Source organism: Danio rerio, chromosome 11 (genome assembly GCF_049306965.1).
Source record: "Danio rerio strain Tuebingen ecotype United States chromosome 11, GRCz12tu, whole genome shotgun sequence".
Taxonomy (NCBI): domain Eukaryota; kingdom Metazoa; phylum Chordata; class Actinopteri; order Cypriniformes; family Danionidae; genus Danio; species Danio rerio.
Genome location: NC_133186.1, coordinates 21,270,059 through 21,284,787, shown reverse-complemented (window position 1 = coordinate 21,284,787; position 14,729 = coordinate 21,270,059). Strand labels below are relative to the sequence as shown.

The window sequence follows — 14,729 nt, the reverse complement described above, 5'->3', positions numbered from 1 at the left end:
GTAAATATATTTCAGCTTCATGCTGAACTTTTTCTTTTTACAAAACATAAATTATAATAATTCACAAAAGCATTCTGTTTGGGTTGACAGCGCTTTTTTGCTAAAGTGAGCATGTAAAATCTGATTTGAAAGCTTTCTTAACAGAGCCTTATATTTGGAATTGGTGCTCCAGAAACATTTCTTGTAAATCATTGTAGAGGGATGCTTATAATTTTTGTGAAGCTTATAAATCTTTATAACATCATAAATATACAATTGGACTTTATTGTAATGTGCTAATGAACTTGCTATTGATGTGCTAATGTTGTTCAATAAGAAAAAAAACGAACACAATGTTTGGATGTTATTTATACTTTTTACATTAACTGATCAACAGCTGGGTGGCACAGTAGGTAGTGATGTCACCTCACAGCAAGTAGGTCACTGGTTCGAGCCTCGGCTGGGTCAGTTGACATTTCTGTGTGGAGTTTGCATGTTCTCCCATGTTTGCGTGGGTTTCCTCCAGATGCTTTGGTTTCCCCCACAGTCCAAAGACATGTGCTATAGGTGAATTGGGTAAGCTAAATTATTCATAGTGTATGTGTGTGAATGAGTGTGGGTGGGTGTTTCCTAGTGATGGGTTGCGGCTGGAAGGGCATCCGCTGCATAAAACGTGTGCTGGATAAGTTGGCGGTTCATTCCACTATGGTGACCCTTGATTAATAAATAGACTAAGCCGAAAAAAAATCACTTAATGAATGGACTTTATTTTAATGTGCTATTATTGTGCTATTATTGTTCAATAAGTAAAAAAAAAAAAACAATCTTACGAACACCAAATGTTTGGATGTTTTTTTATATATTTTTTTTCAATTAACTGATCAACAGTTAGACTTTCTAAGCACAGCAAATTTGCAAGAGAGCACAATTTCATAACAGCATCCTTGCAAGTGAAATGTACTGTTTGTGATTCCAGTGACAACTTAGAAAAGGGAGACAAAATTTCCATAATGACCACTACAATCTCCCAAGAGCAGCTAAATTAACTTGCAAACAAGCAAAGATGATAATAATCAAGTGCGGGTTATCATCTACGAACAACACTTGTGCAAAATCGGTTAAAGGTGCTTTCTCATTTGGTTCAATTGCCTGGATTGAACTTGAGTTCTGTTGGGTTTGTTTATATTAGCCAAATGAACTGAACTCTGACTCCAAATGAACCCAGGTGCTGTTGTGAAAAGAACTCCCAGGCATGCTTTTTATGTTTAAATTATGACTTAAATACTAGTAAATTGACTCCAGCACACTTAGTAAAACACATTGCTTGATTTATTTAAACACTCCCCTCCCATAACTTTGTATACAAAAGGCTCACTCCTACAAATGCATCTGCAATAAGCTCAGCTACAAAGAATAACTATATACATATCTTTTCATCACAAATTGCTCACTGTGTCTTTAGCAAATCCTCAAGTTTATGAATGCCAAAAGAGGGTTTGTGTTGGCTCAAGCTGTTAGTAAAGCTAATGCATGTGGAAATGTACCCGAGTTCACAGTCTGTGTTGCATGACTCAGTGATCGCAGCTGGTTTAGGTAAACCGTGGCACCGCTGATCAGAAACCACCACTCGATCCGATTCACGATTGCACAAGATCTTCTTCTTGCGCTCTCCTAAAATGCACATTACATACAGCACAAGACATACACAAGTTCAAACACATGTTTGTGATCTAGAAAAGTAAGAAGAAGAAAAAAAGGTTTTTGAATTTCCAAGAAATACTGAACTGGATGACCCGACAGCATCACACGTCTGGTTCAAGTTTACCAAATTCTACACTGACGTTTCTGGCAAACGCAACAAATATTTGTTGCTTCTCTCACACCCACCTTGGCACAAAAGACTGCAATCCTGCCACGGGCCGTACGCATCCCAGAAAAAATGCTGAGGTTTGTCCTCTATGGGAATGTTGTAAGAATACCTGACATCAGGGTTGTAGAGGTTTCCTACGGATAGCACCTAGTTTGAGAAAAAGATCACACACAAAATACATGACGCATCTAAACAGCTTAAACAATAGCGACACACTGTGAAGCTGTGAGATTGAATATTACCTGGATTATAATCTCCTCTTCAATGCGGTCAGTGCAGTTGATTCTCTCCACGACATGGTCAGAGCCGCTGTATTCAATAACAGCATTCCCTACCCTGACTTCCCTTTTAAACATACTGACCACAAAATCTCCATTGAGTAAATATTCTCCACGGCTGTTGGACAAGGCTGCAAAGCAAAAAAGAAACAACATGCATGCTTTATCGTCCTTACGGTTATGCTCAGAAAGCAAATATATATAGAGGCTAAACAAACTAAAGTAGTGTCCGTTTGTTTTAAACACAAATTTGTCTCACTCCAAGACCCGAATGACCTAAGAAATCAAGCATTTTCATTTACAGTCAGATTTAGCAAGAGTCAGGGCAGATTAGGATAATCGGGGCAGAGAAATCCAGTATTGCGTGAAGAGGCCACGTCTTGCACTGCTGAAGTCAGTTTGCTTCAAAAATGCACGCTAATGTGATTATGTAGCTAATTTCCTGAGTTACTTTCCTCACTACTTCACACATTACACCGAGAAACCTCTGTTCCCCCTTGCTAACCACCTACACACACTCAAATACCTCTTTCCACAACGTCTACATTCCTGTCTTGGCCTAAACCACACGCATTGTAGATAAACATAAATAAACACACACACACACACACACACACACACACACACACACACATACAGTATATAGGGCAAATACACAGAGACATGCAAATATATCAATAAACACAGAACCACTCAGTAATCTGCTGAATCTGAATAGTACATTAGATGCACAATATTTAAGAGCATCGTATTTGCTGTCTGTATTTTTCTGATTTATTTTTGGCCAATGAATTTTGTCGTCATTATATGCTGATTAATTTAAATAATGAAACTATATACAGTCACTGGCCGCTTTATTAGGTACACCTGTCCAGCTGCTCGTTAACGCAAATTTCTAATCAGCCAATCACATGGCAGCAGCTCAATGCATTTAGGCATGTAGACATGGTTAAGACAATCTGCTGCATTTAAAGCAATATGGGCTGGTCTGAGTATTTCAGAAACTGCTGATCTACTGGGATTTTCACGCATAACCATCTCTAGGGTTTACAGAAAAAAAAGGGAAAAAAATCCAGCGTGCAGTCTGATGGCTACTTCCAGCAAGTTAACGCACCATGTCATAAAGTGTGAATCATCTCAGACTGGTTTAAAGAACATGACAATTAATTCACTGTACTCAAATTGCCTCCACAGTCCCCAGTTCTCAATCCAATAGAGCATCTTTGAGATGTGGTGGAATGGGGGATTCGCATCATGGATGTGCAGCCATAAAATCTGCAGCAACTGTGTGGTGCTATCATGTCAATACGGATCAAAATCTCTGAGGAACATTTCCCGCACCTTGTTGAATCTATGCAATGAATGATTAAAGCAGTTTAGAAGGCAAAAGGGGGTCCAACCGGGAACTAGGCCGGTGAGTGTATATAAAAACATATACTGTATAACTCATTTTATTAGTATTCTTTTCATAAGTGTATTACTATTACTACACCTTTTTTATTTATTCCTATTTAGCCACAGTTATTCCTATTTAGTGTCTTTTTATCCAGAATTGAGTTTTGAAAAAGATTATAAACTCACAATTAAAAGTTGCAATCTTGCATTTCTCAGAACTGGTAGTTTGTAGCAATTGTGAGTTCCTACTGTAGCTCACAAAACTCCACTAAACTCCACTAAACACTTACTGCTCTGACAATGCCCAAAACTCAAAACGGAGAAAAAAAAGTTGCAATAACTTATTTGTATTATTTATATTGATCCATCCATTCATCCATCCATCCATCCATCAATCAATTAATCTGTCCTACTCTAAAGTGGAAATAGACTTCCACTGTGATGAACTACAGTATAGTAAAACTGAACAAAAATCATACACTGTTCAGTTTGATGTCTTTTTCTTGCCTTACCGAGGTAGTTATCGTCCTCTGCTTTCCCTGAGTAGCTGTGTTGTCTCACATCTATATTTGTAGCACCACTGGGAATTCTCACCACTACATTGTAACCTGTAAAATAAAAAAAATAAAGAAGTCAACAAAATACACATCCTAAAATATCATTCTAAGGTAAATACTTCTGTTAATTTGCTCTGAGATCTGGCTGAAGGGAATCAAACTGAGTTTTACTAATGTTTAACTAATGCTAAACTATTCAGTTACCTTGATATATGAGAAGAGCTGATTTGTCTGTGTGACCTACCATAATGCACTATGTTGAACGTTCCTGCCACAGGCTTGCATGAAGAGTTATCCCCACCGCACACCCCGCACTTATCTCTCCTGGCCTTGGAGTTCAACACATGGTCACATCCTGCTTGCTGCAGAAACAGGATGTGGAATTAATTCAGAGGACACTTGAAGAGAGTTTTACAGCATTTCTGCTTCACATTTGGGCCACATACAGTGTCTTAAACTAATATTGGCACCCTCACCTGTGATAAAATGTATTATAAAATCTAAATATGTATTATAAAACTCTGCAGTCACTGATGACTATTGAAAACTGCATTTGTGCCACAATTTAATTGGCACCCATATGAATTCGTTCATTGATACATTTTTTTCTTTGGCTTAGTCTCTATTTCAAAGGTAGCCACAGTGGAATGAAGCACCAACTATTCCAGCATATGTTTTCTGAAGAGGATGCCCTTCCAGCCACAACCCAGTATTGGGAAACACCCATACACACTCATATACAAACTCATATACACACACACACACACACACACACACACACACACACACACACACACACACATACACACACTTATGCACTGTGGCCAATTTAATTTATTCAATTCACCTATACCACATGTCTTTGGACTGAGGGGGAAACCGGAGCACCCAAAGGCAACCCACACGAACAAGGGGAGAATGTACAAACTTCCCACAGAAATGCCAACTGGTCTAGCCGTAACTCGAACCAGCGACCTACTTACTGTGAGTTTGAAGTATATCATTAATGATATTTTACACTTTAAATACACCTTGTTGACTAGAAAAGTGAAAGTTAAAAGGAAGACCTCATGCTTCACAGGGCTACAAATGTGAGGAAATGCAGTCCAAACTCACTCAGTCATTCATCTCAATGGATAAAACCAAAGAACAGAGCTGTGATTGACGATGAAAGGTTGTTGAGCTTCAAAAAAGGTAAGTGTCTATAAGAAATTAATGAAAACCCCACCAGTGAAATAAATAAATCATTTCAGTAAACTGGAAGTGTTATGAATTAGTTAGTTGGGTATTGGGATCAGAGAGAGTCTCTAAAACTCTAATCTGAAAGCACCAGCATTAACACAAACTGTTTTAAACTGTTTTGTGAATAAAAGGGGTTAACACTTTAGTTTCGGTCACAATTCACGGTATTAACAAACCATTACCTAACATTACTAGCTTAATAAACTACTAATAAACTGTTTATGAATAGCTAGTAAGGTAGTAGCTAGGTTTATGTTTTAGATAGGATAATGGATGTAGAATATAATCATGCTTTTTAACTACCAATGAACAGTTAATATCTTAATAATAGGCAGGTAATACGCCAGTAGTTATTAGCATGAATTGTGATCTAAACTAAACTGTTACCAAAAAAGGCTCTAAAAACTTACTCAATAATCTCTTTAGTTTTTTTTGTCATAGTCTTTTGAGCAAAAAGGTTAAACAACAAAGAAAATCAAGACCTCATGTTTCACAGGGCTAAATATATACGAGGAAACACAGGTCAAACTAACTCAGTCATTCATTTCAATGGATAAAACCAAAGAACAGAGCTGTCATTTGTGATAGACGATTGTTGAGCTTAAAAAAAGGGAAGTGGCTATAAAAAAATTATAAAAACCCAAACAGTGGAATAAATGAGTAATTCCAGTAAACTGGAAGTGTAATGAATTAGCTAGCTGAGTCTTGGGATCAGAGAAAGTCTCTAAGACTCCAATCTGAAAGCACCTGCATCAACACAAACTGTTTGAAACTGTTTCGTGAAAAAAAAAGGGGTAACTCTTTAGTTTGGGTCACAATTCACAGTATTAACAAACCATTTACTAGCACTACTAGCTTATTAAAATACTAAATAAACTACTAGTTAACTGCCTATTAATAGTTAGTAAGATAGTAGTTGGGTTTAGGCTTTGGGTAGGATCAGGGATGTAGAATAAGATCATGCTTTATACCTACTAATAAACAGTTAATATCTTAATAATAGGCAGGTAATAAGCTAGTAGTTAATAGCATGAACTGTGATCTAAAGTGTTACCAAAGAAGGCTCTAAAACATCTCTTTAAATTTTTTGTCATAGTTTTTTGAGCAAAAAGGTTCAACAAAAAAGAAAATCAAGACCTTACAGTATGTTTCACAGGGCTAAATATTTAGGAGGAAACGCAGGCCAAACTCACTCAGTCATTCATTTCAATGGATAAAACCAAAGAAACAGAGCTTTCATTTGTGATAGAAGATTGTTGAGCTTCACAAAAAATGGCTAAAAGAAAATAACAAAAACCCCACCAGTGGAATAAATAAGTAATTCCAGTAAACCGGTAGTCTTATAAATTAGTTAGTTGAGTCTTGGGATCAGAGAAAGCCTCTAAAACTACAATCCGAAAGCACCTGCATCAACACAAACTATTTGAAAGTGTTTTAGGAAAAAAGCCTCTAAAAACCAACTCATCTCATCTCGTTTCATTTGTTTTAGTTTTTTTGAGCCCAAAATCAAAAAGGTTAAACAAGAAAGAAAAAAACAGCCTTCTTTACTTATATTCACCCCGGGTGCCATTATTAGTGGAGCACAACCACAAACACACCCACCCTGCACAGGCCTTGAACGCAGATGTCATTAGTGTCAGGTCCACACTGCGTGCCGTCAGTCACTCTGTCCCTGAGTTGGTAGTAAGCTGTGCTGCCCGCAACACGACAGAATAGCTTACAGCGATCCTTCATCAGAACTACAGCAATCAGATACACGAGAGAGAGAGAGAGAGAGAGAGAGAGAAACAGAGACAGAGAGAGAGAGAGAGAGAAACAGAGACAGAGAGACAGATAATGTTAATACAGTCTGGAGGCTTAACTGTATTTAGGACATTGATAATATGTTTCTCACCAGCTGGTCGTCTTTGTGCTGTGCAATTAGCAAGTTAATTGAAATATAATTGTGTTTAGTAATTTGATTTTGAAAGTATGGAACCTTTGAAATTATTGGCTCCACCATGTCTCAAATCTTAAGGGAAATTATTTAATATGCCAAAAGCAATTATGTACTAGTTTTAAAATGCACTCTTAACCAATACTGAAGCTACAGTATATGAGCAGAATTGGCAAGCTGATTTACTGTTTATGTACTAAAATATATACTATGTATGTTGCAGCATTTACTGTTGTGGTATTTATTCACATTTTGGTTTAACTAGTACTTTTTATTTTTCAGTTTTAATTTTAGTTTTATAAACGTGTAAATTGCTTTTTAGAAACTTTTTTTTTTTTTTTGTAAATGTGCTATTTCACATATTTCAGTTTGTTGCTTTTTGGTTTTAATTTCAAGTCATAATTATACAATTTTTTGTTTTGGTTTTATCTTAAAGGTATAGGTCACCCAAAATTGAAAAATACCTCATTATTTACTCTCCATCATATGGTTTTAAACCTTCTTGTGTTTCTTTCTTCTGTTGAATGCAATAGAAGATTTTTTGAAGAATGCTGCTTGTGGGCACCCACTGACTTCCATAGCATGAAAAACACAATCCTATGGAGTTCAATGAGTAAAAGCAACCAGCATTCTTCAAAATATCTTCTTCTGTGTTCAACAGAAAAAAATTACCCAAATATGCCAAATGATGACAGAAATTTGATTTTAGGTTAACTATACCTTTAAACATTTGGGGCTCTATTTTAATGATCTAGGCGCAAAGTCTAAAGTGCTGGTCGCAAAAGCATTAAGGACGTGTCTGAATCCACTTTTTTAAGGATGGAAAAATATGCATGGTCAATATACAGGGTTGTGCTTAATCTCTTTATGAGTTATAGGTGTAAAACAAATATAAATATGCATATAGTAAATAATACTAATAATAATAATGTCATGAATGAACTGAAAAACCTTCCTGAGATAAAGGGAATGCAGGCAGTGCCTTTTGCATTTATGGGGTAAATAATAATATTTGTAATATTTAATATTGCTGTACATCCTGCTTGATTTAAACAATGTGTAAGCAAGGCGCACAACTGACGTCCTCTGTGCTTCCAGCTGGTCTATTGTGCAGTCTAAATAGCAACGCACCAACAATGTGCCTTAACACACCTCTTTTCTGGATCGGAACACTCATGAGTCCACAAAATGGCGCAAATGGATTTGCTATTTAACGAAAGTAGTGAAAAAACAAGAAAAGTAATCTTACACTGGTTTGAAAATAGCAAAACGTCGGGGCAAACAGGTCTTGTGCATTATTGCGCCGGGTGTATGATAGGGCCCTTGATTTGGTTGCTAAGGCAGCATTTTTAATATTCATTTAATATTTTTAAGTTTAAGTTTAACGCATTGATGATTTTTTGGAAGATACAGGATCGTTAAATAAGTGATAGCCTAAATTATTACTTATTAAGTAATTAACTCAATTATTATTTTATTATTTTTTACAACTGTCCATTAAATCTGATTATTATACTCCAGTTGCAATCACTGGACTAAATCCCTTACTTCCGCTGTACTTTGGCACCCAGCGAACATTTGGAGGTAGACCATTGATGTTGAAGTGCCGTCCATCAAAGCTGGCACACTGTTCCTCCCTGAAGTCTTTCTTTTGCTTGGAGCATGGCTCAGAGTTACAGGAGCGAAATTTCATCCTGCGTCCAACACAATACTTCCCCCCATTTCTGGGCCTACAGTAGAAAAAAACACATTCAGAGCTTATATCTACACTGGAAATATTTCTTAGAAAATCTCTTCAGCTTTCTTGATCTTGTTTCTGTTTCACTGCAATTAAAATAGAGCAAAGCCTCCAGTCTACCCACTGCATTAAAATGCAGTCTCTTTTGAAAAATGTTCTTCTTCAGGATGGCTTTGCTGCTGCCATTTGTCAGGGAACATTGAGAAACATGGTGCCAATTCACAGTCCAGTGAGGATGCAAGACTACAAAGAGCGGCAGCTTACACGGGTCGGTTACATTCGCGGACAGCGATCTTGATTCCCCCTCCACAGGTCCTTGAGCACGTGCCAAAGGGACTCCAAACGCCCCAGGCACCCTCAACTGGAACATATTCATGCTCTTTATGGATGCACAGGCCATGTTTACAATGCTGCAAGCAATGAACAAACAGAGAAAAGATGAGATCATTGAAGAATTAGTCATGACTGGCTGTTTGTTATAAAGTTCACCGACTAGAATGAATGTTGAAACACAGACAATATGACAATTCAGAGTGTCTTTTGCTTTGGTCAGATCCCTTGTCAACATGTGGTTGGTTGAGCTGTGTATCTTACTGACTTATTTACTTTCATTTCAACAAACTGTTTAGTCGACCTGGAGAAAATTAAGCCTTTCTTTTTTAGATATTACCTTTTTATGTTTGGTTTGCAAAGTTTTAAAGATCAAAGTGCGGAATAAAGGGAGTTTTTGTCTAGCAAAAGAAAGAACCAATTCCCAACTGCCTGAAACAAGTTGTCAATGATTCCGAGGTTACTTCAAACACAAACCTAAGTAGGCTTTTAATAATTTTGTCAAATGTCAGCCTGAGGTCTTCAGCGGTCTCTTTTCTGTGCTGTACACAAAAACAAAATGTCATCCACTCGATTGTTGAGGATTTCAGACTGCATATATAATTAACCAATTAATCTTATAAAGTTCAAACACTGCATTCTCATTTTAGAGTATAATCACTAATTTTAAACATGAATTGAGTATCATCTGGCTTTTAAGACTCAACTTTAAATATTAGCATCGACATTCGGCTAATAACACAACAAAAACCAATCAATTTGTGTCAGTAATGTACCTCATGTAAACACATATTTAGCATAACATTACACAAAATAAAAAAACATTTACAAGCCAAGTCACTTTTCTTTACTTGAGAGCACAGGAATACACAAAAACAACTCCTATTAGGGCTTTTTAGACCAAAAACATTTACAAAAATGTGTCGAATTTTCTTGTTTACATCATGTTATTCATTTAGTCAGAGTCAGCATTTCTTTTAATTTTCCACAAAATTATGCAACCTAGGCTTATTCTAAAAATGTACCCCTATATATTATATATACCCCTATACATTTCTGGAGAGCGCCAAATACGTCCCAGTAGGTCCCAGTTTTTGTTTTCACAAATCCACAAGAGGCCGTAGTGTAAGTTGTTTTTGAGATATTACATTTCTTTTGTGAGCGTCATTCGCACCTGCTGTTCTCACATAAATCCACCAGAGGACACTGTCGACTAATTGACTGACCAACTGACCGAAAACTCCACCCACTCCCTTCCCTAAACCCAACCGATAGTGTTTTAAAGGCATAGATTGAAATTTGTACTGTTTTCAGATTTTATCAAATTCTTACCGATTATCTCAAGAGATATCGTTCAATTCGATATCTCGGTGCATCACGGTGCATTGAAGATGCTTTCCATATATAGTGTTATATTTTAGGGGGGAGGCTATAACATGCTGTCTGTATAAACACACAGACACACAGCAACACACTATCTCTCATTCAAACACATTCACAAACATGAACAGCATCAAACAAACAAACACACACACGCACACACACACAAACAAACACACTTAAGCCCTTGCAACAGGGAGAACTCGCGCTGAGCGGAGCAGAAAAAAAAAAAAAAAAACGAAAAAAAATAAGCACTTTTCCGACGGTCCCTTACAGAGAGTTCCTTTCAGCGCGAGCTCTGTCGGCTAAAGTAAACACAGACTGCGAGGGCTTAAACAGAGCAGTGCTCGTAATGTCGAGCGAAAAAAAGAAAGACAGCTGTGAAACATAACCAGCTTTGTCTTTCTGTAGGAAACACACTTTAGATCTTTTTAGGGTAAGCGTTTTTTGAGTTATTGCCGTCTATAACTGAATGTGTGTCAGGAAAATCGAAAACAAAACCAACTGAAACGCGCTCATTTCTGGCGCCCCACTGGATATACAGTGCCCTAAGCATTTGCCTATGGTGCCTATGCCACGGGCCGGCCCTGAGTTGGCTGAGTGTTGTAAATAACGGCAGAGCGCATAAGAGATAAATGACGTCACTACATAATAACCGGTTATGGTTATTACTGAATCAATACCTAATTGTCCGCGTCTGCATCGCGGTGCACCGAAGAAACAATTAATTTTGACACCCCTAATATATATATATATATATATATATATATATATATATATATATATATATATATATATATATATATATATATATATATGATATTAGTTGGTAGACTAATATGTTTATTTAAATTCAATTCATATATAGCGCTTTTACAATGCTGATTGTGTTAAAGCAAGTTCTAGTAAAATGAAACTGTGTCAGTCCAGTTTTCAGAGTTCAGTTTAGTTCACTTCAGTGTGGTTTAAATTTCACTGCTGAAAGTCCAAACACTGTTGCTCTTCAATCCATCAATGTGCAACTCCACATGTCTCAAACCAAGCAAGCCAAACCAAGCAAGCCAAGTATGTGTTGACAAGTATATGTGTCGCTACGGTGGCACATATACTAAAATTGAATCAATACATAAAAGATTAGCATGCCCCCTTAAAGGATGACACGCAAATGCGTTAATCGCTCCATATGTAAACATGAGAAATGAGCAGCATCGCTAACTATCTCCTGACTCAGGTAAACTCAGCCTTTGTTTATGAACACTTCTCAGGCCCAGCTACTCCAGCATAAGCCAAGGTATTTGGTTTGCCAGAAAACAAAAAACCTGGCCATTGGCCCTGAGGAAGCCTAGATAGGTGTAGCTTGATCAAGTCACTGCCGTGAAAGTGGAAACACAATTGGCTCTGGTACACATTAGCATGCTCATTTTAAACCCAACTGTGGAAAGCTATTGGCTTCCTATGAACGATTGCTCTATTCTGCCTTTTCACTTTATTGCAGAGTAGTGAAATATTGGCTATGGCAGGTAGGGTTGTGCAATATGACAATATATGTCATTGCGCAATATGTTAAATATATGAAGAGTTTAGATGCAAAAACCTCTAAATGCTATTTGATATTCTCCTAAATTAGCTTTTTTTTCAGAATCTTGAGTGTGGGCTTAGTAATTCACTTTTATAATGTTAAATAAGTTCTTTTCATTGGCTTTAAAGTAAAATAACTGAAGACAAATGTAGAAGGCTTAGAAAATCCTCATTTTAGGAGAAAATTTCAGACAGCATTTACAGGTTTTGGCATTTGAACTCTTCATTAATTAATTAATTTTTTTTCAGTTTAGTCCCTTTATTAATCAGGAGTCGCCACTTATCGAGCATATGTTTTAAGCAGCGGATGCCGTTCCAGCTGCAACCCAACACAGGGAAATGAACTCATATATATATATGTAGACAAAATAAAAAATCTATCAATTCATATTGCTCTATCATTTATTTAGTAGCATCACAAAATACATTATTTATGATACTATTTATTTATAATTTATATGAGCACAATGTTACAAGCCCTTACAGGATGCAGATAAAGAAAATAAATAACAGCATTGTTAAAAAGTTGCAGTCTTGAAAGTAAAATGTTTAGATTTTGCAGTTTGTTTAGCAACATGTATATAACACACATTATCAATTTATAAATATATATATATATATATATATATATATATATATATATATATATATATATATATATATATATATATATATATATATATATATTATGTTGAACCTGTAATCATTTGTTTTTAAAGACGTTTTATATTTTATTATTATCTAATTTATGTTTCTACATTTTTTATCAAGCATTTGGCCTGAAGTTCTCAATAAAGTGAGAAATATGATCACATAAGAATGAGTCAGTTTCTGAGTATATACTGTACTTTTAAAAGAAATAGTTATTTACATGAGATCAATATATATGACCTATAAATTGATTGAATGTACATAAATATATATAAAATAAAAACATATAAATATATATAAAAACAGATATATACAGTTGAAGTCAAAATTATTAAACCCCCTTTGATTTTTTTTCTTTTTTTTATATTTCACAAATTATGTTTAACAGAGCAAGGAAATATTAAGTCTGACAAATTTGTTTTCTTCTGGAAAAAAAAACCTTTTTTTGTTTTATTTAGACTAGAATAAAATCAGTTTAAAAAAAAAAAAAAAACATTTTTAGTTTTTTTTTTAAATTATTAGCCCCTTTAAGCTATTGTATTTCCGACAGTCTACATAACAAATCACTGTTATACAATAACTTGCCTAATTACCCTAACCTTCCTAGTTAACCTAATTAACCAAGTTAAGCCTTTAAATGTCACTTTAAGCTGTATAGTAGTGTCTTGAAAAATATCTACTCAAATATTATTTACTGTCATCATGGCAAAGATAAAATAAATAAGTGATAAGAGATGAGTTATTAAAACTATTATGTTTAAAAATGTGTCTCTCCGAAAATCAGCTCTCCGAAGTTGGGGAAAAAATAACTGCCATTCCACACATAGGTCTGTCTTTGTGAAAATTAAAACGCAATGCTGAGATTTAAAACTGTTTTGCTCAATGATTACCAGACAATCCACTTATCATGGGTGGTCCCAGCATGAAAATCAAAACAAGATGCAAAAGGCTGATCTCTTGCATATCTAGATGCATCAAGATGCATGACACCACAGCATATGAAATTCTTAGAAAAATATGTGTCCTGAGATAGCTAGTAACATAGCAAAAATGATGCTATTGGCAAAACTTTTCATATAAAGGTCACAAGATGCAAGTCCATTCACAATCACAAGCACTACGCAAGTCTGACTTGAGTTCACAATCTGGGAAACATTCTAAAGCAGAGACAGGGGCAAAAACAAAGCAATATATCAGTGTGGACAAGTGTCACTGTGAAAGTGATTTGGTCGCTATTTGGAGGAAATTTGTGTTTGAAGTTACACTGAAGAATCTGCTTTTCATCTGCAATTCTGCAAAAACGGTTATTGGGCGAAGTGCAGAAATATAATGTTAACTCCCTGGAGTTCTTTCAAGGGACATAATGAGTTTCTGGCAGGGAATTAAAATCTACACAAAACCAATAACATACAACAAACTCTCCACATGTGACCAGCCAAGAGTTATTATTGTTTCCTAACAGAAAAAAAGCTGGAGGGATAGTCCACTCATAAATGAAATGCTGTCATTATTTACTTGCCTTCATGTTGCTCCAATTTTAACTTAGCAACATATTTTGCAAGACATTCAATGTCTTTTTTGAAGAATGCTTGAGGTCAAAACAACATTGGAGCTTGTTGACTTTCATCATATAGATCAAGCAAAGAGAAATACTTCAAAGTATTCTTCCTGCTTGCTTAACGGAAGCATTACTGAGCAACAAAGACAATAGGTCTCATTCACTAAGCAATTTGTTTGTATAATCTGCCAACAAATGTTCATTCACTCTTTCATTTTCCTTCAGTTTAGTCTCTTT

General features: G+C 35.8%; 1 protein-coding gene and 1 non-coding gene across 2 annotated transcripts in view; one reads left to right on the top strand and one right to left on the bottom strand.

Moving 5' to 3' along the window:
• adamts9 (ADAM metallopeptidase with thrombospondin type 1 motif, 9) overlaps positions 1-14,729 on the bottom strand; it is a 61,860-nt gene that overhangs the window by 27,378 nt on the left and 19,753 nt on the right. The window contains 8 exon segments of the mRNA NM_001423670.1: positions 1,524-1,650; positions 1,867-1,996; positions 2,092-2,258; positions 4,035-4,130; positions 4,324-4,441; positions 6,924-7,060; positions 8,806-8,987; positions 9,260-9,405. Coding sequence (NP_001410599.1) covers positions 1,524-1,650; positions 1,867-1,996; positions 2,092-2,258; positions 4,035-4,130; positions 4,324-4,441; positions 6,924-7,060; positions 8,806-8,987; positions 9,260-9,405 — 1,103 coding nt within the window.
• LOC137496754 (U6 spliceosomal RNA) lies at positions 11,791-11,894 on the top strand. The gene has a single exon (XR_011017310.1). It is a non-coding gene; the product is annotated as a U6 spliceosomal RNA (small nuclear RNA).